The sequence below is a fragment of the Alligator mississippiensis genome, chromosome 3 (assembly GCF_030867095.1).
Source record: "Alligator mississippiensis isolate rAllMis1 chromosome 3, rAllMis1, whole genome shotgun sequence".
NCBI classification, from domain to species: domain Eukaryota; kingdom Metazoa; phylum Chordata; order Crocodylia; family Alligatoridae; genus Alligator; species Alligator mississippiensis.
This window is the reverse complement of record NC_081826.1, coordinates 288,392,552-288,416,856: the sequence shown is the minus strand read 5'-3', so window position 1 is coordinate 288,416,856 and position 24,305 is coordinate 288,392,552. Positions and strand designations below refer to the sequence as shown.

Here is a 24,305-nt window from a genome sequence, read left to right as displayed (position 1 = left end):
TTTTTGTGCAGTAAATATTAACTATAGCCACTGCAAAAAATGGAGCCAAGCTTACTTTCTGTTACATCCAAGTACAACCAGAGCATCTTCACTAGAGACTGCAGCAGTTCCACAGGAGTTGTTCAAAAAGTAATAGCATATCTCCCATGCCCATCTGCACATATCACTCCTGGTTTGGCATGTGCAACTGCCAGTTGGAACTATTTAAGAATAAGGCATTTGGGATGATCTGCCTTAATTCTCAGAGAGCAGATGTGTAGATAGTAAAACTCTGGGATTTCAAAAGACAGACAATGAAACCAGACTGTATTCCTACCTAGGCATATAACCAAACTCACACATGAAAAACCAAGACTAAGTGACAGCCTAAGTAACAATTCCTGTAGGTACTGCAGGCATTTGAAATAGATTATAAATTCACTTAACACCCAGAGACAGTAAATACAGATTACATCGGGGTGGACAATTGTTTTGGCTTTAGGAATTTTAGTGAGCTGTTGCAGGGCAGAGGGGGAGGGAGGAGAGGAGTGCTGACTGGATAAGATGGAGGGAGGCAATTGATCCTATCTGACCTGAGCCCATCCATCCTGCACCTACCACCAGGGGCACCGGATGGAGCAGGCAGGCAGGTTCTCCATGGAGACCAGCCTGGGACCCCTGCAGGTAGGGTGGGCTTGGCCAGGCAGAAGGGATGGGGCTACATGTGGGCAGGGAGCAGTGGCCAGGAACAGGATGGGCAGGTGGTTGGGGCCAGGGCCAGAATCGCAGGGCAATGACAGTGTAGGTCTGGGGTCAAGCTGTGACTCCCAATATGTGGGGAGCGGCTCCTGACATGCTCCCAACATGCAGAAAGTGGCTCCCTACATGCAGGGAGCAAATCGCAGCTGTGTCCCAGCTCTGACCCCATGCTGTCAACACCCCCCACAATCATGATCCCAGCCTCAGCCCTGGCCCCAGCCCCTCCTGCTCATCCCACTCCTGGATGCTGCTGGGAGCGAATTGTGGCTCTGCCCTGGCCCTGGCCTTGCACTGTCAACACCCCACGATTCCAGCCCTGCCTGCCTGTCCTGCTCCTGCACACAGCTCCCTGCCCATCTGCAGCCCCATCCCATCCACCTGGCCAAGTGTGCCCTGACCATGCGGGTCCCAGGACACCCACAGAAACCCTGCCTGACCACCTGCTCCCTCTGATGTCCCTGGCAGTGTGTGTGGGGCAGATGGGCTGGGGTGCCCAGGCAGTAGGGCCAGGTCCGCTGGGAGCGAAGACACTAGCATGAGCAGCTGGAAGGAGCCACCGGCTGTGGGGGCAGCCGGGCAGTGGAGTCTGGCTGCCACACCACCCCCACCTTGCCGTGTGCATGGGGATGGCAAAACGGGCTGCACGCACCATGGCCTGGGGTGCCCCCTGCGCATAGGCTGTTGGGGGCCAAGAGACTCGCCATGGGCCAGATAGAATCCTTTGGCGGGCTGCATCCAGCCCACAAACTGTATTTTACCTGCCACTGTTCTGCCTCATCTTACATACAGCCAGGAGGACAAAGGACAGATTGTAAAGACAACCCTTTTAGGACAATGGCCAAGTGACGCAAGCTTGTGCGACCGCAACTGTGCAACAAGGACAAGGACTTTTACGATGTCAGGATATATGCCCATGTTTACTGTGGCAATGAACCAGTGACAGAGAAGGAAACTGTGCTGAAAAATAGCAGTTTCTGTGTGTTTAGCAATACGTACAATGTTTTTGTCCAACTTAAATATATCTCCAATAATATTTGCCTACGGAAAAAAAACCCGGGAAGGAATTACTTTGTGACTGACCCTTATAGATACCATGCTGGATATAAACCAGTCCCAAGCCTCAGTTGTGTTTCAAAGTTACTGTTGACACTATACACTCCAGGGTGGGGACAGATTCTTTGCATCTGAACGCTACATAATATTTGGGCCACTCCATAAGTAACCACGATGCTGACCAGTAAAGCAGGAGGAAAGAATGGTGGCGAGTGATGGCAAACTGACAATCTGCACAGGTATTAAAATATCTGCTGACTTGAAGTGACTTGCATGAGTGTATCTAAGGGTGAAGTTTGATCCAGTGTTTGCACAGTTGTTGTGAAGAGACACTGTGAATGTGGGGAGAAACAGACCTTAACAAACTTATTGCAAGGCAGGACTGAAGGGCAATGGCAGAGACGTGTATGAGAACTTGTACAGTTCTTATGTGACTAGAACCATCAACACTGTGGTCCCTATCACCTTCACCAGCAAAGCACTAATATTTAGAAAGGAGAAAGAAAACAATGCAGATAAAAAATGACCAATGCAAAAATAACCAGTGATTTCCCATTGATTCCCATTTTGGTTGTCCAGTCTGAGACGCACTAAGAAGCTTCAACATATCTCAAATTCTCCTGCTAAAGGAAATTCATCTGGAAGACCTAAAACATAACTATACACTCAATACTGAAAACATGACATGAGTATGTATTTTTATGTTTGCAGTACTAGGGTTGGGTATTTGACCAGTCAAAAATATCTTGGGCAACTGACCGGTCAAAATTGTCAAATAACAGTCAAATATTTTAAGTATTATTTTATTAAAACAGTGGAGAGGGGGAGAGAGAGAGAGAGATTTTAATCCTCAGTAGGTTAGACATACCAATTACAAAAAAAGTTAGTTAACTGTTATTGTAAAACAGTACAAGTCATTTATAAAAAAAGTAATGACTTTGTATAATTATCAGTGTCAGTTAAGTATAATATGAACCATTCAGTCTTGAATTAGGGATGCAAATACTGATTAACTAAGTACCAGTTTAAATTCCCCTAATGTTATTGGTTAAGTTCATTAACCGATAAGACCTATCTTCCAGGGACCAGCCCCTGCTTGTACTCCCTTGTTCTCTGGGTGGCAACAGCAAGCTGGGAAAGCCCCTCACCTGCTGTTGCCTGTGGCTTTATGGAGCTATGGCAGAGCTCACTGCTGCTGCCTGCAGCCAGTCCCGATCCCGGGGCAGCTGTCCACCAGCGGTAGCACTGGGCTGGGGAAAGCCTCTTGCCTGCTGCAGCCACCAGTGGATGGCTGCCTGGAGGCCGGGGCTGCAAGTGGCTGCACCAGGGTCTGTGCAGCCCCAGCCCAGCTCACTGGCAGCTGGTGCACACACATCTCAGGGAGCATAGCAGGGAAGGGGCCGGAGCTGCTCTGCACAAGAAGGATTGGGCCTCTCAAGGCTCCCCTGCTGTACCAGGTACTAGTGCCCTCTTCCCCTCCCTCCTGCCTGCCCTGCCATCTTCGGGGGCACTGCACCACTTCCTTCCCCAACTTCCCTACCCTAAATGATAACCAGTAAGATATTACCAATTATCAATATGTGAACAGTTAAGCATTTAAATGTTTAACCATTCACATCCCTATCTTGAATATCATCCTTCTTTTGCTTGGCTTTTATCCCAAATCCCCAGGGTCAGCCCAAAATTTACAAAATAAGAAAAAGAAATTAAACAGAAATAAAACACACAAAGCAACTACAAGAGACCAAAGTCAGTTTTTGAAATGCAGCTATGGTAGGTGGTAGATATGGTAAGTAGTAGGCGGGCAGGAGGCCAACTCTTCAAGCATCTTTCTGCTTGCATTTGGAGGTGCCTGCAGTGACAGCAGACAGCCAATAGAAGCTTTTCTATGCTGCTGGTTTGGCTTTTCCCTCAGCACAGAGTGGCTCCTGCAGCCACGGGTAGCTTAATGCAGAGAACGGAAAAGAGGTTGAAAAAGCTCAGAAGAAAAGAGCAGGGCAAGGATTGAATGCTCCTAAATGGAGCGCGAGTGTGTGTATCTGTATCCTGACTCTTGCAGGACTGTGTTGGGCAAGGAGCCTTTACTTCTGCCCTTCTATGATGTACCACATTTCATGGCATATCGGTCAATGCAGTGCATAAGTCAACCTTGTTTTTCTGATCCAAAAAGTTAGGAATTTTGTAGATCCAGTGTATAGGGGACAGTGATATAGTGTACAAGTTGAGGTTGAATTTTAAGAGTTAAAAATTTGGCGTCAAACCTCGACTTATGCACTGTGAAATATGGTACTAGAAAAGGTAAGCAACCATCTCCCCAAGGGCATTCTTGGCTTCATGAAATATTTGACAATTTTTGACTGTGGTCAAACAATAGGTGGTCAACTGACCAGTCAACTGACATTATTTGACCACTCAATTGATCAACTTGCCATCCCAAAGCAGTACCGTATTTTGAGGAGGGTGAAAAATGAAATGATAGAATCATGTGTTAGCAATCAGTGGAAAACAGCAGCTGAGTTCTCAGCTGCAGGGAGTAGCATTCACAGGGAACAACCCTCTAACTCAGAAAACCTAGAGAAAAAAATGCAAAATGCACAGACATATAGCTGATAAGACCAGAAGGAACCACTGACTCTGACCACAACAGGATATGCAGGATGCCAGAAAAATTATTTGACAAAATAAATGAGAGAAAGGGAATAAGTATCAAGGGCCGGACAGGTGCATAAGGAGTGCATTAGGAAATAGGTATCTGGTAATAACATTCTCCAAAGCCTGATGGCAATGCCAAGAGCCAGGCTTATTTCCATCACTCCCAAACCAGCAAGTAAAAGATCTGTCCAGGCTTTTCTGCCAAACTCATCTGAATGCCTGAGCTCAAAAACAACAACGCTTGTTACCTTTGGGCAAGAGCAGCCAAAGCTGCACCAATCACCCCAACTGATGGATCCCAGTGGCATGCCAATGCGCAGCACTCTCCCTTTGGGATCCCCCACGCAGGTATTTCAGGTGAATTAAATTTGACTACACTGTCTCAGGTGTCCAAAGACTATACACTGTTTGCATACATCTCTGGCCTACCAAAAGAGACCAGTGATACTGGGCAGAGCAACACACTGGTAACAATGTTGGAACAGCTACTATGTTGTATTTCATATCACTTTTGGCTCTCATCTGATTTCCTAATCCTGATCTCACTTGATGCCTATGAATGACAAAAAACTGAGCAGCAGCAGCAGCTACGACAAGAACAGATTTCCATCTATGTTGAATAATCCTTACAGTGCAACAGATCCCTCGTAAGAGGCTGTAGCATATCACAGCAACAGTATGGAACCGTTTTTTGTATACCACAGCTCTGCAGCATGTAGAAGTTGAGGCAGCACAGTGCCTAAGTGCCATTTCTACTGCAAGTACAGCCATCCTGCATTAGTGCTGCAGCATGGACAGGGTCTAACACAGCAAAGATGGAACTATTTCCCTCCACTCAAACACTCGCTTCCACTGTGACAGCTAGTGGAAATCCACCATGGTATCTGTTTCTCACGAATACAACATATGCATTTTTGAAAGTGAAAGGAATCATTTCATATAAGCAGCAAAATTATCTTCAAGCCAATAAACACCAGGATACCTGTGTGTACAGAGAACAAGTTGAAAAAATCTGTGCTCTTCTACTAACCCTCACACAGATTTTTAACCAGACAAGGTTACATGGACATACTTTGCTGTCCATTGCTTGCCTGACCCAAATGTTCTTGTAATCAGTAGAGGGAGGTTTCAGACACAGCATTGAGATATTTAATGTTGCCATCTGCCACATGCCATCTTTCACTGCAAAGGGATTATCATGTGTTTTCAATGCAGAAGCTACACTCCAGAGATTGAGACAGAGACTTCTTCAGAGCTTAACCATTCCTGGAACTTGCTCTCTCCTGACAGAGCCCAAGGCAACTGACTTTCAGGAAAGCCTTGTATTTTATACTAATTCTGTTCTGGAGGAATCACTGCAGAAGCAGTTTTCATCTGGGTGGGCTGGGACAACGACATTGGTAACACATGACAGCAGTGCCCATATTGCTGACCACAAAATACAGCCAAGTAAATTTGTTCAATCAAGTACCCATTTTGTGTGCACCAGTTTGTTGTGTGTGCCCGCTTTTTTCCTTGTACCCATGTTCACTTATTTTGTAGATATGACTTATGAACTGTGGTGTGAAATCCAGTCCTGGGCATTAAAAGTAGGAACAGACAAAGTTGCAGACATTCCAGAGGGTCCTGAAGTTTGGGGAAACTGCTGAAACTTCTACAAACTTTTCTAAAAATTAAGAACTTTTCAATTTCCCTGCAAAGATCCACAAGGTTTCCATTTTTTAAAACCCTGATACTGTAAGAAGTTTCAAATGATAGTTGCCTTTCTGTAAACAAAAATATATTTGCTATGTTTGGAAAGCAGGCTAGCATTTGGAGTATATCTAGTGGGGAATGGGAATCGGTGAAGATGCAAGTAAGGTGCAAAGTAATTTAAATACTGTGTTTTCTCATTTACAACATTCATCTTAGCCCCTAAAATTAGCCCACCAAAATTAAGTTATGTGTATTAAATGGGGAAGCTGATTTTCTAACCAATTTAGAAGCACCCTGCTTTCATTCCAGCTCCACAGTGCAGCAGCTATTATATTACTGTTCAGGCATCTGGAAGAATAATTTGACCTAATGGCTCATTGTTCTTTACTCTAGAGGTGTTAATAATTGTCTCTCCTTTTTAATGGCCTTGATGTTCAACTAATCAAGCTAACCTCTCTTAAGGCCATTTTGCTGTCTACTAGATGCTCCTGGTCTCTCTCCTTTGGGGATACTTTAGCTTTGTTCAAAACCATAGATCTACTCATGGAGACCAGTCTTCAGCAGCAGCCAGGGCTTCAGCTTTAGTTAAACAGAAAAGGGAGGGTGAGTGAATTGAAGATTAGGTTCTGCCCCTGTTTTGTGCAGCCATAACTCTGGAATTTTTTTTCCTTATTCTGCCTTTCAAAATCAAGATGTGTATTGTATTATATTCCAAGACTTGTTGTATGAGAGAAAATACAGTATTTGTGGAAGGTGAATATTTAATTGTGAAAACCTTTCAAGTAGCCCTGCATTGACAATGAAGACAGTTACCAGTAATTGTGCCTCCTCTTCTTTCAGTCGCTTAGCCTCCTCCTTCTGAGCATTCAGAACAGATACTTGGGCATTAAGCACATTCAGCCTTTCTTGATTCTGTTCAGCTTGTTTCTGGATATCTACTGCCTCTCGTTTTTCCTTGGCCAACCTGTCCTCTTCCCAGAGATCTGCAAACATCTGTTCCTCCTTCTTCTCTTGGTTTTTCAACTCCTCCTTAAGTGCTAGCTGGGCCAGCCGGTCTGCACACACCTCCTTCTGATGCCTTTGACTCCAGTGTAAACGAAACTCCTCACATTGTTCTCTGACAGGTACATAAAAATAAAAGTCATAAGAAACAGGCAAGCCAGTTGGGTGACTTGTTCTGCACAGAGGGCCATGTTCTTGTGATCTAAACACTGGACTGGAACTCAGGAATCACTGATTTTGAAACCTGGCTCAGATACTAATTCTCTGTAGGACCTGTGGAAGTCACCCAAGGCCATATCAAATCATTTTTGTTGGCTCTTCCATCTAGGTCCTTTACACTCATAAGTTAGACATCTTAACCCAGGGGTATAGACACTTTACTTTAGGTAGATGTTGGTTAGAAAACAGAAGCAACTATCACAGCAGGGACCATAACACTAGCTTTCCCTCTTCAGAGAGTGCTGTCATCTCTAAACCACACGGTCAGGCTCTGCCTTGCTTGTTCTCACATTTTCTGCACTCTTGGCTGCTTGGTGGCCTATCTTCAATTCTATAGCCTAGTGGCACTCCCCTGGGAAATGGGAAAAGTGGGTTTGCGTTCATCATGATGAACTGGATTTAGAACCCAGGCCTCCCATTTCTTAAGTTACCAGCACTCTATTACACAAATGGTGGGCCCTATCGCCAGTGTTTAAGAATGAAAGCCACTGTCAGAGCTACATTTTACACTGAAATTAATGCTGCTGTCAGGGTCAGCCAGACATTAGGAGGCTATAGTGATACCTAAGGAATGGAGTGGAGTTTAAGCAGCTCCCAGCTCAGATGTGGATCATAACAGAATTTAGCTGAAACCGAGGTGGATCACTTCAGCACATGTGCAGAGAAGTCTCAGTTGTAGGGATCTTTTCAAACCAAGATGGAGGCACTGAATTCTTGTAGGAATTTCAATAGTTTTGCAGCTGCTGGAAAAGGGTCTATCTGGATTGGTTTTAGTAACTCAGGCACTTAGTAAATACCACCTAACTCCTGTTAACACACCTATGAGAATAACGGGTCCAGCCCTAAGGGCCTGATCCTGATCCACTAAAATCAATGAGAATTTTGATATTGACTGCAAAGGGTGCTGTGGCAGGACTTTACTCTCCAGCTGAAAAACAGAGATATTTAGTCCAATATTTTATATATTATGTATATTTGGATTCCCTGTCAGGCCAGGCCTCTCTTGGTCGGCTGTCTAGTACATGTAAATCAGTACAGCCTGTTCAATAGCCAGGCTGCCAGTGATTACACAGGTGCCCCCCACCTGGGCTAGCTGAGTGAGGAGGGTGTATGGACACCCAGCAGGACTAAAAGCAAGAACTGTCAAAGGGCAGGTGAGCTCCCTGTGAACCTATGGCCATCCAGATCTGGAGAGGAGATAGGCGCCGCCAGGTCACTTTGCCCAAAAATCACCAATGATGCACAGCATCTAAGGTGCCTCAATGGTCACAGCAGCCTCGAGACTGACTTGACTTGATATGTGAATTAGCATTTCCTAATAATTCTTAAGTTCACTCTCATTTAGAAACTGCTTAGCAGTAGCTTGAAATCGTTGTTACACAGCTGAACAGGAACCCACCAGAATTTTAGTAACATTTCGTGAAATATATTAAAGACGTTTTGCGGGTCAGTTCATACCACTTGCAGATTTTAGCTAGCTATTAAGGATCATTCCACAAAACAAGCAATGAGATAACATTGTTAGCTTTCTTTAGTCAGAGCCATTGACTTATATAAAAAATGAAGTTACCTTCACTTTGAGAGCAATGATTGAATATTTACAAGACCCTTGTGCTTTCATTTTTGCAAGTGAAACATTATTAATATCAATGTATGCTATCAAACTAAATTTAGTCTGAACAATAATATAAACAGGATGTAGAGTTTTATAATGTAAAATATTAGAACAACAGATAAAAGTGAATATTTATCAGCATGAAAAATTATTATTCTGATGAGCATGTAGGCACGCTATGACCTAAAAATGACCTAAAAACTACCAACATTATTTAATGCTCAGAGATAACCATCTTTAATGAACAACTGCAGTGCTACTTAAGAATTCATTGTAGTGATAAAAATAAACCATTTATTGTATTTCACAAGCCACTGTGTGACAACTAAGTGCCAGTTATTTGTATAATGTGGAATCATTTTTACTTTTACAATGTCCATTTATTTTGTTCATTTTTGTATAGCAAAATTATTAAATATTCATCAAGCAGCTCTCACAGCATCACACTTACAAAAGTAAAAAGAGCTATTTAATTTTCATAACTGTAGTAATGTAAACAGTACTGGAAAATCTCATTACTTAGGACTTTTTCTTATTTCTATAAAAAAAGTTAAAAGGTAACAGACTTGAATACTTGTTTTTCATGTTCCATGATCACTAATTTTGACCTGTCCATAACAAACCATTTCCCTTCTCTGTTTATGTGTTGAGCAATAACAGTGTGCATAACACTGCACAAGATAAGAAGAAAGATATTGCCTCCGCCCTAAAATTGTGAAGAAACTGGAGACTCCAGTGGGGGATAAGGAAAATGGTTAGTGGGTTGGGGGACATAACTTCTGAGGACAGGCTGAGGGAACTGGCTTAATTTAGTCTGGAAAAGAGAAGACTGAAAGGGGATTTAATAGCAGCCTTCAAATCCTTGAAGGGTGTTTCCAAAGAGGATGGAGCTGAACTGTTCTCAGTGGTGGCAGATGACAGAACAAGGAGCAAAGGGCTCAAGTTGCAGCAAGGGAAGTACAGGTTAGGAATTAGGAAAAACTCTCTCACTAAGAGTGTAGTAAAGCACTGGAACAGGTTACCCAGAGAGGTGGTGGACTCTCCTTTCTTGGAGGTTTTTAAAACCAGGCTAAACAAAGTTTTGGCTGGCATGATATAGTTGGGAATGGTCCTTCTTTGAGCAGGGGGTGGAACTAGATGACCTCCTGAGGTCCCTTCCAACCATAATTTTTTGTGTTCTATGATTATGATCTAAAACAGATACAAATCCAACATAAAAAACACCTGGCTCCAGTCCTACAAAGGGATTCACATATACCAACTCCTCCTCAAAGTCTCATTATAGTTTCATAGTAGGTAGGGTCAGAAGGCACCTGAGCAGATCATCAAGTCCGACCCCCTGCCATGGCAGGAAAAAGTACTGGGGTCAAACGATCTCAGCAAGGTGTTCATCTAGCCTCCTCTTAAAGGCCCCCAGGGTAGAAGCCAGCACCACTTCTCTTGGAAGTTGGTTCCAGATCCTAGCCACCCTGACAGTGAAGTAGCGCCTCCTGATATCTAGCCTGAATCTACCCTCTGCCAGCTTGCAACCGTTATTTCTTGTCACTCCTGGTAGTGCTCGGGGGAACAGGGACTCCCCCATTCCCTGCTGGTCCCCTCTGACTAGTTTGTAAACGGCCACTAGATCCCTTCTCAGCCTTCTCTTGTGGAGGCTGAACAGGTTCAGGTCCCGTAGCCTGTGCTCGTAGGGCCTGCCCTGCTGCCCCCTAATTATGCGGGTGGCCCTCCTCTGGACCTTCTCCATGCTGTCCACATCCCTCCTGAAGTGCGGCACCCAGAACTGGACACAGTACTCCAACTGCGGCCTGACCAGTGTCATATGGAGGGGGAGGATCACCTCCTTGGACCTGCTCGAGATGCATCTGTGGATGCATGACAAGGTGTGGTTGGCCTTCCTGACCGCGTCCCCACACTGTCAGCCCATGTTCATTTTGGCATCAATAATGACTCCAAGATCCTCTTCTGCTTCTGCACTGACGAGAATGGAGTTCCCCAGCCTGTAGGTATGCTGCTGATTCTTCCTCCCCAGGTGCAGCATCTTGCACTTGTCACTGTTGAAACCCATCCTGTTCTCACCCGCCCACCCCTGTAACCTGTCCAGGTCCGATTGCAGCCTATTCCTCCCTTCTAGCATGCCCACTTCTCCCCACATCTTAGTATCATCTGCGAATTTGAACAGGGTGTTTTTTACCCCCTCCCATCCAAGTTGCTTATGAAGATGTTGAACAGTGCGGGTCCAAGGACTGAGCCCTGAGGGACCCCACTGCCCACATCCCTCCAGGTCGAATAAGACCCGTCCACCACCACTCTTGGGGTGCAGCCCTCCAGCCAACTAGTGACCCATCTGACTGTGTAGGTGTTGACACCACAGTCTCCTAGTTTCATTAATTCCAGTTTGGACCTGCACACAAGTGCCCCTTCACACCAGTCAATAGAGAATTTGAGTTGCTACAGCTCCCAGCTACATAGCCTTGACTACAGTATTCAACTATTCATTCTGCAGCTACTCGAGGTTTTTGTTCTAGTGGGCCTCAGTTTAATTCTTGAGGTATTAGCATGATGGAGGCCATCACACAAGAGAATGACTAGAATTGCTTCCAAGGATCAGAGCTTTAGATAGCAGACTTTTTTCTTTACCCAAAATGTCTCAGCGACAGCATTTTGAGTAACAGTGGTAGGACAAAGTGGATTTGATGAGAGAAGGGAGTTTAAAAAAATCAATCCTAATTAAAGGTTGGCAATTAATTCAACAGGGACAGATGCAGGGAACAGCAGCACTGAACAAACTTTGAAGGTCAGAGTGGGAGAACAACCTAAAAAGAATGGCGAGGCATCTATTAGAAATGGCTGATCAGCCTCTGATGTATGCCAACAAAACTGAAAATCTTTCATGCAGACTTTGAACATTACAGAACTTGGAAGTGACTATGTTCTCAGTATCACATCTGATACATAAAATGCATAAGAATCTAGGACTTGCAGTAGCAGGACTTTTAGGAACAGGGCAGTACAAACACCTAGAAGTAGTTTAAGTGCTTGAACAGGCTCAAACAGACAGACAAGCTTTCCAACACTGCAAAAGGGGCTATCTTAACCAATGCAGTTTGTGTGGGTGTTTCAGATTTGCTGCTGTGTGCAGGAGCTTTCCAGCTTGTGGGACAGATGGGTTAATATGCCTCGCAACATTTTAATTTTCACAATCCTTTTGTTCTGCAGTGAGCCCAGTGTTGGTTGTCACAGGTGACAGGAGACTGAGCAAGATGCAAATTTTGGGCTTATTTACAGGTCCCAAGAGTTGCACGTGACCTCTTATATATCAATTTAGGGGAATTACATTTTTGATTGCAGCAACAAACACTGGAATGGCTGGTATAATATACAGATCTTTGATCTTAAATCAAATCTCCTTTTCAAATTAAAATATTGGGTTTTACACACTTAAGTCTTTACCACACCTTTGGGAAATGATGTTATGAGGGAAAGGACTCTCTCAATCATCAGTGGAAACAAGGGAATGACAAAATGTAATGTCCTCCTTCATTTCTCTCCTTAAAAGCTGTTCTTTGCTGTGACACCTACAAGGTGGTTAGGCTGTTGTTATACTGAGAATTTGATCATCATCAGGGATCCGGGTTTTCCATTTCCCATGGGAAAACATGAAAAAAATGCAGATTTTCCTTTTTAATCAAGAAAAATGTGGATTTTTAATTTTAATGGAGAAACACAGGAATTTTCCACTTTTGCAAAGAGCTCTCTGCAGGCTGGCAGAGTTCCAGCCTGCAAGGGGCTGGGGGAGCAAGAGAAGGCCAGGCAGGCAGGGGGTGCGATGTGCATGTGCACGCTTACACATGCACACAGCCACCAGGCAGCCTGGAGAGCAGCTCCCACAGGTAAGTCTGGCAGTGGGGAAGGGGTTGAGGCCTCCACAGGGAGGGAGGGAGGTGGGCAGGGCTGAGGCTGGAGGAGTACAACTCCATGCCACCACCCCTACTGTTGCCACAGAGGCACTGGGCACTTCACCAAGGCAGCCCAGGCCTTGCAGTGGCAAGGAGCTTCCCCACCCGGCCCCGCTCTGCACTGCTGCAACTGGTCCCACCTGCTGGGCCATGGAGGCCCTGGGGGGAGGGCAGCAGTGTGGGGAGCCCCGAATCCACAGCAGGCAGTCCAGATCTGCCCCCTCCCCCTGACAGGCTCTACTCCGGCTGTGTTGCCTGTGAAAGAGGGGGAGCCAGGCTCCACGCTCTGCTCCATCAGAGCAGCCGCTGCCTCCCACAGGTAGCAGCTGGGGCTCTGGCACTGCTCCAGGGGGGGAGGCAGGCAGCTGCAGACCCGGGTCCCTGGCCCCATAGCCATGGCAGCTGGGGGCCCTCTCCAGCAGGGCTGAGAGGACTGTGGGTGGGGAGTGAGGGACACCAGCAGTGCTGTGGGTGGGGAGTGGCCCCATGTCCTGGTGAGCTAAGAGGGCAGGTGGAACTCTAATTTCCATTATAAAAAAATCCAAAATCAAATATCAAAATATATAGGTACTTGGAATTTATTTTATTAGTGATTGAGGCTCTGGTAGGCTTCCAAATTGCATTAAAATTGTAAATAGATCAATAAAACATTGTGTTCAATTGATACCTAGATATATAATGGTGTTTCATTTTAATCATGGATTTGGGGGTTTTTAATCAGAAAATTTACAATTTTTGCAATTTTTACACAGGGAAAACCAGGATCCCTGACTATCACACTAACCACTGCTGCCTCACTGTTACTTTGTACACCTCCATCCTTCCTGTATCCATTCACATTTTGTCCTATTGTAAATTCTTGGGAAAAGTACACCTTTGTACACGGTGTCTGTGAAGTACCTAGTACAGTGGTTCTCAACTGTTTTAGACTCCAGACACCCTCAGAAAATGCCAGCACTTAGTTTTCAATCATTTTCACTACAGAAAAATAATAGAGCAATTCTTTTGTTGCACAAAGACTGTAGAAAGACCGCACCAAGGCAGAATGTTTTTAACACCATAGATTCCTATTGGAAATCTCTGTTTATCTTGAGGATCATATTTGCGCAAGTAACAGAGCTAACACTGTGTGGCACCCCATGCCACCCTTGAAAGGAATTTCAAGTCACCCCAGCACCATCCACCCTGGTTGATAATCATTGACCTAATACAATGGGTCCCAGGCCATAACCAGGTGCCCTAGGCCCTACAGCTTTAAAATAAAGTGGGTGCAGCTCCATGGATGTTAAAGAATCCACTTCTAATTTGTCAGGTTTGCAGAAGAATCCTTCAATCAGTTCACTTGCAGAACAAAACCAAACAACAAGGCAAGTTCCCTTTCAGCAGCAGCAAGTTTCTAGGTTATAGGCTTCTGCAGTAATAAAGTACAGCTGTATCCTAATCAATGGCCAGTTCCTCTCCACTTAACTGCTGTTATCCTCTTAATGAAGAACCAACCCTCGCTGGAGTCTTCAGGAATTAAAAGTGAGGAAACGAAGCGGTGAAGGAGCAGGTACCGCAGAAACTGAATGAGTGATATAATCATTTCTCCTCCCTGTATGAAGCAGGAATTTACACCAGTGGTGATGATAAAAATCACATTCAAGGAAAGTATTATTGAGTGGTGGGAATAAAGGCTGGTGAGCCAGAAACAGGGGAGGTGAGCTGTAAACTGTTATTTGAGGACAAATTCATCTGTAGTCTGCCTTTCAAAAGGGGTGAACACCTAATCTCAGTGAAGTTCATTTTCTCTTTTTTTTTTTTTTTTTTTAAGGATGATAATATTTCCCCCCTCTCATGGTGTTGCTCTATAAAATGCTCTGAAGATAGAAAAGAATAAGAAAACTGCTAAAATTATGTATTTCACTATGATTTTTTTGTATGGAGAAAATGTTAATTCTGTCTTAGATTTTAGTTATATTAAGAAACTGTATTTCATTTTTTCATTAGAATTTAGTAACGATCAGAGATTAAATAATATTTATGGAAAAATGTAATATTTCTACAGTATTCAAAAGAAGTGTTCAGTTCTTGAGATCTGAAAATTAGGATGAAAAATATCTATATTACATCAATACAAGTAGTTCTAGATCCTTTCAACAGTGAAGGGATTAATGACAGGTTTTTTTTCATAATTTTCAAGGAACCTGAATTTAACTGAACTCTCAGGGGCAAGGAAGAGTTAAATAAATAAAAATCTTCCATGGTTAGAATTTTAATAGAAAATAACTCTGTAATTGCTTGATTCCATCAAAATAATTCCTTCAAAGCAGCTTTTACAGCAACCTATAAACATCTGCTCCCCCAGATGGCTGTTTTACTTCCTCACTTTGCTTTCCTAAGCTTCTTAACATTAAAATTGCAGACTGTATACAGTAATTTCCAAAAGACAGAAGCCACATTTATTTCCCCCACATTTGTTTACCCATTTTATGGCTCTGAGACAGATTTTTTGTAATAAAAGCCTTCTCTATAAGGATGTTTCTGATTTTATCAAAAAATTAGGGGAGTGGGGGGGGAGAGATAATATGTTTTGAGTAAAATTTTAAGGCATTGTAATTTTCTTTAAAGATATCAATAAGGAACATTTCCTAAAGCTGAAACCAATAGCCAGGCAGTTTGGAAAAAAATATTATTTTGTAATACATCCAATACAAAGAGAAACAGGATACATCCAAGGAAAGACAGAATGATACATATCAGAGGTGCCAGTGATTTGTTTAAAAGAGTTGTAAAATAGTATTTTATTAAAAAAAACCCAAAAAAACCAAAACCCAGAAGAGACTAACATCATTCTCTGAACTGTATATATTAACCTCCCAAAGTTAAAGTGAGGGTGTTATTGGAAGGTCAGCTTGTTCAAATTATTTCCCTCTTCCTATTTTTCCCAGGTTTAAATGTAGTTAGATGCCCTTCATCTAATCTCACATTGACATCAGGACAGGTAGGATAAAATGCTTTCATTGACACATAATAGAAATTAAACTGGCTGTTCCTATGTGTTAGTAATTTGTATTTGAGTTCATGATTTTTCAATGTTGTCATGAGATTGCATAAAGGAACAAGAGGGTGGGAGAGAGGTTGGCCCCCACTATAGTATGACATCCTTGTCCTACATCTTCAAAACTTTTAAATATCTGAGCCCAAGATGGCTTCTTCTCTCCAGTGACAATGACCATGACCTAGCACAGAGCTGTCCAACCTCTAAGAGGCTGGGGGCTGCATGACTGACAGGCTGCACTAGCAGGGGCCACAGGCCTCTGGAGTGTATGCTGTGCATTCCCTCCCCACTTCATTGCATGCTCCCCATCTGCTGCACCACGTGTGCCCCCACTGTACCACATATCCCATCTCACCTTCCCTTTCCCAGCTGTGGGTTACACCACTGTACCATGCCACTCTGGTGCCCTGCGCCATGGACCTGCCCCAGCACTGTGGGCTGTGCTACACTGCACCCTCTCACCACCCCTCCAGGCTTCCCAGAGGTGTGGGGACTCTGGCAGATGCTTTCACCAGAGCATCAAGGGGAGATGAGTAGGAGCCTGGTGTAGGCCACACGTGCATCGTAGGCCTGTGCAACATAAGCCATGGGTAAGCTTGGCAGGATTCAATTTTTATTTGTAAACATCAATGCATGGTGATTTCACTTCACACTCACAGACCGCTGAAAAAAATTCCCATCGTTAATAATCAGGGGACAGTAACCGCCACAGGACAAAGGAAAGCAAGCACTGAGCATGGTGGCACTCCGCCTGGGAGCCAGGCAGCAGGTTGACAGCCCAGCAGCACAGCAATTTCCCCAGCATCTGCTGTGTGCGTGTATGTGCACCACCATACCCCTAATATAGCACAATCCTGAAAATTTTAAATCAATAAAAATCAAAATAAATGCTTAAAAACAGAAATCAGTATTATCCAAAATTAGTAAAAAATAACAATCAAATTCTGCCAAGTCTAGTCCTGGGTAGCATGCAATGTCATGACCCAACCTGAGCTTGACCTATGCAGCAATGATGAAGTTAAGCCTGCACTGTCCAAAGCATGCACTGTCCAAATACAAAAACACTCTGTGTTGTGCGCTGTTGCCAGGCTAGGCCATTTTCAAAAGGCCTAGGCCAAACTGCAGAAATGTGGTTAAGCAGCAGGGCCCAAAGCCTGTTTCTGAGCGACTATAACGCAGACTTTTGTACATATGACGACTAGCTTGGTCAACAGAGTAAATGAAGCCATCCATATGTCTAGCTAAACACAATTAAACAAAGCACAAGGCCTGAAAAGAAACATTATAAATGTAGTTCATAAATTAAATAATCCAAATACACTATATCATAGCTTTATTTTAAAATTTTAAGATGGGATTGATGTAACCTAATATATTAGATGATATTTTGCTATAATAGATATACCTTTGTTAAATTCCTTAAATAATTTGTAAAAATAAAACAACCTTGTCAGAGAAGACCATAAACTAAGGTAAAGAAGAAACGGGCCAGTGTTTAACAGCATTCCCCAATATGGAAGTAAAGGAGATGAGAAACCCTCCCTTTTACTTTCCCAAGAATATAAATCCAAACTAATAAACACCTTCCAAGTCCAAAGGAAATCCGGGTCAATCAGTTCCAAAAGTTTCAAAGACATTTAAACAAACCCAATCAGAGATCATTTATTAGAATATTGAAACCAGCCATCTCTAAATTTTGGGCACAGGCTGGAGGGAAATTTAGAGAACTCCACAAAATCAAAATCTGCTGCTGATCTGTGTGCCACCTCTCGAGTTTCCTCAAGGGAAGCCTGACCAGTGGGCCTGTTCTCCCCTTGAATTCAAGGCTATGTAAGCATTGTCTTCATTAATACAAATAAGTCTTTATTATTGCATATCCTAATACAGCTTTTGAGTTGTGACTGGAACAGTTTCACTGGTCGTCAGTCTCCATACTCCAGTTAAGATTTGAAGTAGCACTGGGGGCCACAATTTAACACCTCACAGGCTGCATGCAGTCCTCAGGCCACCAGTCAGACAGCCTTCTATTAACACAAATTGTCACTGTAAACATTCCCTGGAAGAAAGTGACCTAATGAACAGTCAAGCAGTGAAGCAAGAACTGCTTGGTACAGTGAGAAGTGCTCAAAGCCCATTTTCCAGTATATTTTACAAATGAATCAATAAGAAATGTTCAAAATGCAGTGAAAAGTCTCTCTCCCACTAACAAATTTATTTTCTTTTTCAAGAGGGAAAGGAACAATTTATGGGAATGACAGTTTCTCTGATCACACATCGCAAAATTACATGAGGTTGCTAGAACTGTAATTTATGGACAGAATTTATTCTTTTATTTCCATTTGGATTCATGCAATCTGACATTCCATTATGCAGAAACTAGTCTATTTCTGATGATCTTGGTGTTATTCAAATTTACTAGACCTGCAAAGTAAATGCATGCCAACTTTATATGCCTCATTTTCAAGAGCTTTCCAAAAACTTACTTCTAATACATCCACAGAAATCTGGATAGTTCAGCATGCAATTGCTTAACTGGCGTGTGAAAATGAGTGCATACAGAAACTACAGCCAGGCTGGAAATTGGCCTTAAGCTTTTCAAAAAGATACCTGTCAATTTTAACAGGATCAAAAGGAGAAAAAGGTATGTAGTGCAAATTCTGAAGGCCATGGTTTCAAGTCAGCTTCTGAATTTGCACATGGCTACTTTGCATGGACACTATTCCAGCATGCAAAAACCCAGGGTTCATTTGTTTGTGCAGACTGGGTACTTAGAGTCTGGGCAGAAGGTACAACTCTAGCCTTAAATGTCCTCTCCAGCTTCCATATGTTAGAAAGCAGGTGGTAAGATTCCCCTAACACAGCTGGAAGTTTCAGGGGGAGCTGTTCCCTGGAAACAACCCTCTTCCTCAGAAAACCAAAGATCTTGAAAAGCTGCATTAATCAGATTTAAACAGATCTTAGGAAATAGTGTTCTGTAGTTTCTGTAAACTAGTCAGAATTCCTGTGCCAAGTCCTCAGGGTGATAAACATCTAGAGTGCCTAGAGATGTGCTTGTTCACATTCTAATTAGAACGCTCCAGCATCACTGCACCATCATGTGTATTAAGTCCCCACACATTTCAAAACAGCCACAGGGGTACTTTATCTAAGCCTCATTGAATGAGCTTTAGAAAGAGCACCCCATCTCCAATTTGAAACATGCAGGAGCTTAATACACATAACAGTGAGCCATTTTAATTAGATCAGCTGTCTGGAAACTATTAATTAAAATGCCACTCCCCACTACCATGTGTATAGGCAGCCATAGATTTCTCACTGACTACCAAGGCAGCTGCATGGCTCATCATCCATGATTTGGCTTAGAATATCAGGCAGTTTTCTCATTGGAACTCAGATAGGTACAGATTCAGCTGAGCCTTCACAAACTCTTTTTTTAGTCAGCTTCCACTTCTCCTGGGGTGTCTACACTTTAAAGTGCATAAAACAAAAACACAGCTTTACAGCAAATTGAGGGACTATATAAATGACTGAAGGGGAAAAGTGCTGGGATAGTCATTTTTCATAGTTATGCACTGAAAGAAACTTTTCATAGTCCTTGAACATTCGAGGTCAACACAACATGCGCTGCTTGCTGTATTCATGTTGAATGAAGTGCCCAGTTCACAGAAACTATAAAACATTATTTCCTAGGACCTACTTTAATCTGGAGGAGCACTGCAAGCTAGAACCTGTGATCCTCAGAGGCTATACTTCTTTTTAGAAGTGAGAGGGACTGCGATCTGCTCTGTTGTATTCAAGTTAGGGGAGGACCTTCAATTCCTGGTATTTAGCCAGGTTGACCATCAACTCTGAAAAATTTTGGATAAACGTGTCACAAACCATGTTAAAATACAACTGCTCTTCAATTTAGTTAAAATGCTGAATTTACCATCTCCGTTCCTGTCACACTATTTGGTTGGAAAATCACTTTTTTCTATTTCACTCCTATAGTCAGTTTGATAAGATATTTTCACTGAGTTACCTGAACTGCTGCTCTCGTTTTTCAGCAACCAATTTTTGCCTTTCTTCTTCTCGCTTCTCTCTCAATAGTTTTACTCTCTCTCTCATTTTTGCTTGTCTTTCAAGAACAGTTTCTTCCAATGACTCCAACTCTGAAAAATAGCTATTTTCCTCTGCTTCCAAAAGTTCACGAAGTCTAAAATGAAGAAAATATTTCAACAAAAGCCAGCACAATGCTCTCCACTGAATTCAGTTACCTTATTACAAGTGAAATCAGATCTAGGAAATTTTTAGTGGCTCTTGTCCAACAGAACCGTGTTCTGATAGTGTTTGCAAGACAATTAACTACCCTGGTTACTATTCTCTTACCTACCTGGTGACACATGATTTTAGCACACTAGCAAAGTGGTACTTTGTCTCCATGGAGACTTATCCATGTATGAGTTTACAAACAAGAAAAATAGCATTATTAAACATTCACATGAGAGAGAGAAATCTTGCCAAAAATCTGAATAATTAATTTCCAACTGAGCCACATACAAAAAAATTCCAAAAAAACAGAACAAACCCCAAACCCCGCCAACTAAACAAAGCAACCTTCCCCTTAATTGGTTTTGCATACATTAATAATCATTTTAAATATGATGCTAATCTAATAGAAAATAACCATGTGAACAATGTTAACTTAGCAATAGCTTTTTAGGCTAACTTTTATTCAAAAGCTCTGTTCTGCACTAGGTGGTGGGGTTGATTTACAGTCCACTCATGCAGTGATAGGAAATGTGGTCAATACCATCAAACTTCTGAAATTGTCTGAGAATGCAGCCCTGTGCATTGTTGCCAGCACCACTGCTCTAAAAAATAATGTAATTGTGCTATGCTATGCACTTTTTAAGATGGGGATAATAAATCAAATCTTTGAGATCCAATTAGATCACTAGGCTTGGAATTAATTTATGATTTTATTTTTGGTTTTAGACACTACAGTATTTGAAAAGGATCTGATTGTGCATGATATTAAGATCCAAGTATGATATACTATAGAAGAGTTATAGATCATTGTGTTAGTTACACCTCTGTAGATACGTGCAAGCATAAATTATTGCATACTAGTTTAATTTATATGTAAAACGGATACCAACAGAAGGAGCAATACAGGGTAAATAAGTAAGAAAGGGGCTGGCTTGCCCCGAGATGTTTATACAACCCCCTGTTAAGTTGCTTTTCCTGATACAACAGTTTTTATGCTAAGTATCTCACGTTAGCAACTTGTAATCACATGGCCCAAAAGTCATGAGAGAACCTGGAATCAGGAAATCACTGTTTTTAATTCTGGTTCCTACAGGGACACTCTCACTGATCTTGGGCAAACCACTTGCCCTTTTTTATAAAATGAAGATAGCACCATTTATTTACCTCATAAGGGAAACAGTAAGGAGGCAGATATCTATAATATTACTTAGCTTTTCAAATATTAACTATCTTTTAAATGAGATGTCTAGACAGTAATCTGTGTAGTCTTTGCCTTAAGGCCAAAGATTACCAGTGTTGGAATTTACATTTCCTTCTCACACGTGGTCCTTTACAAGTCAGGGTTCAATCCTGATGGAACAGCAATGAAAGGAACTGTACACTATTACTAATTCCACAGTTCTTAACCTATGGGCAGACACTACTCTGAGCCATCAGTCCAACACACCGTGGAATTAATTTAAAATGAAAAATACATATATATATATAACTAAAGAATGAAACCATTTGACTACACTAAGGAATTCTACACTGTAAAAAAGTTGTCATAATTTATTGTATCTAAAATATTTCTGGACTAAATTTTCTTATTCTCTATTCTCACCAGGGAAAATATTTTTTTCCAACTGTTTTCCCTGCAATCTGCTCTTGGAATCTAAAAGTTAAATTAATGGTCCTGAACAATCTGGCCTTGTAACAGGAATTTTTAACAATGTTCTTGATGCATAAACGAGAATGCAGTTCACTCCCGTAGCCCTGGAAAGCCAATACAGCTAGTAAGAAGTGCTTGATACTATTTTAGTCATTATACATTATACTTACTCAGGTATGACCTCAAATACATATGCAAGGTACTAGTTCTGCATGAGTGACCACATTTCGCTCTAGTGTTTGGCACTATAACTATGCAGTCTACTAATTAACTGACAGTCAAGGGCAGCTACTCTTTAGCAGTAGAGTCACTGATGAAGACTGGGTTACTACATACGTGGCCATGCCCACACACAGACAAGAGTTCTGTCAAGTAACACTACAATCACCATTACAGACATAGTGTAAAAGATTTATTTAGTATACACATCAATTTTATTTGAAATCTATTTTGTGTGCTTTTAAACATGGAAATGAGAACAAGAAGAACTTGAAATATGTTTCATTTTTGTTTCTATTTCATTTTTTACCTCTCTCTCCTATCCTCAGTCCCTGCCAGGTACTCTTGCATCGTCTCAGCAACCTTCTTCCGTACAGTACTGTGTAGCCTTTTGCATTCATTGTGTTTCTCCCACTGACTGATCTCACATCCCTTGCTGTGGAGCTTTGCAAACTCCAAGTATTTAAGACGTTCCTCTTCTTTACGTCTGCATGCCAACAGGAAACTTTCGGCTTTATTTGATTTAGGGCCCTTGGCTCTCTGCAAAAGAAGAAATGTTTGTAAAGATGGAAATAAAACCATCTTTTCACTTAGCAGCAATCCTGCCTAGCTGATCTCCACTCAGTGTTCCCCCTTGGAACCCTCAATATTAATCACTCCTGTCCCTGTTTTGTCATTTGTTGTCCCCAGTAAACAGCTGTTATTTGCCCATTTTACATAATCAATAGGTCTGACTAGTTGACAACCAGGTACTGAATAGATATTACCATATTTTCTTATGCACAACATGTACCTTTCACCCCCGCCACATAAAATTCAGCTGCTGACACTGGGGTGTACACAGGATAATAGCAAAGAAATGTGGTAATAGCAGTTTCTCTGCTGTGGAAGCGGGGAGGGGGGTGTAGGGCTTCAGTGCTGAATACAGGGCTCACTAGCTGCTGGTTCTGGACATTTTTTCTGCCCTCCACAGAGGCTCCTGCCGCAGAAGCAAGGTGATTTTTTTTCCTTCTTTTTGCCTTTCAGCAGCAAGGTAGATATCTTATTCTGGGGCACATTGCATGCAAGAAAATGCAGGAATAAGAAGTCCAATGTTATGTGAAAAGATTATAGACTATGCTTCTCAGTAACAGGACACCACAGTAGGAAGAACGAGCTGCTTTATGGGGCAAACAATGGCATGTGGGTGTAGGTATACTGATATCACCAGTGAGAATCCTACACTGGATGGGGGATGACCAACAATGACAGTGATCCCAGAGTGGTTTTCACAGCCTGGGTACAATTCACATGACAGGTGTCCACATGGACCCCAGCTACCAGGCCCCAGAGATTTTATTTTACCCTAGTGGGTTTTATTTTAAATGTCAATACATTTTAATGGTAAATACCTCATACTTACACACTGCATTCATGGGCAGATCTAGGACTTTGAAAAGTGGGGTGCACAACACATTTTTCTCTATGGTGGTGCTCAACTGTGTGGGGGGCAAAGCCAGCGCTGCACCACCAACACCCCGTGCCATTGCCACCTCCAAAGAGCATGGCCAGAGGGGGCGAAGCCACTGCTGCTGGCCTCGCCCCGCCACTCTGGCCCCTAAGTAACTGCTGTCATGGCAGCATTCCATCATTTTTACTATGTCTGCTGGACCACTCTGATGGGCTGCCAAGACAACCGCTCAGAGTGCAAAGAAAGCATTACAAACAGACAGACAAACAGACTAAGGCTTTTATAATATCAGAATTGGTCCTGTCATTATTGCTGTTCAATGTCCTTCTCTTATTCAGATTTGTAAAACAAAATCTCACCTTCTGGAGCTTTTCAACAATGTCCCCAAGGCTTCACTGTCAGCCATTTTATTAAATCATGTTAACATTAATTCATTCCCTGATGTTCATAGAACCACACCTGACTTTATGTTTTTTAGCTAGAGTTATAAACAACATGCAGGGCTGTGAAACAGAAGAGACATGGCAGGAAGGGCAAACAGAAAGGAATACTACAGAAAGTGAGACAGTGAGAGTGTGTCTACACATGTATTTATGCCAGCTTAAATTTACTGCTCAGTAAATTACTGTGCAGTAAGAGGGAATACGCTGGCATCTACATGTGCAGGTGACCTGGAACTAAATTTAGCAACCTGCCATATGTCCCTGTAGCCACCAGGGGGAACTCCAGCCTCTGGCCACACGGCTGCCAGCACCTGGGACCAA

At 42.6% G+C, this 24,305-nt stretch overlaps 1 protein-coding gene across 1 annotated transcript in view; it reads right to left on the bottom strand.

Annotated features, from left to right (window-relative positions):
* CFAP53 (cilia and flagella associated protein 53) overlaps nucleotides 1-24,305 on the bottom strand; it is a 33,942-nt gene that overhangs the window by 7,246 nt on the left and 2,391 nt on the right. Inside the window, exons 2-4 of the mRNA XM_014594144.3 lie at nucleotides 22,402-22,631; nucleotides 19,992-20,165; nucleotides 6,952-7,255 (exon numbers count right to left, since the gene is read on the bottom strand). Of these exons, the coding sequence (XP_014449630.2) occupies nucleotides 6,952-7,255; nucleotides 19,992-20,165; nucleotides 22,402-22,631 (708 nt within the window). The remainder of the gene's footprint in view (nucleotides 1-6,951; nucleotides 7,256-19,991; nucleotides 20,166-22,401; nucleotides 22,632-24,305) is intronic.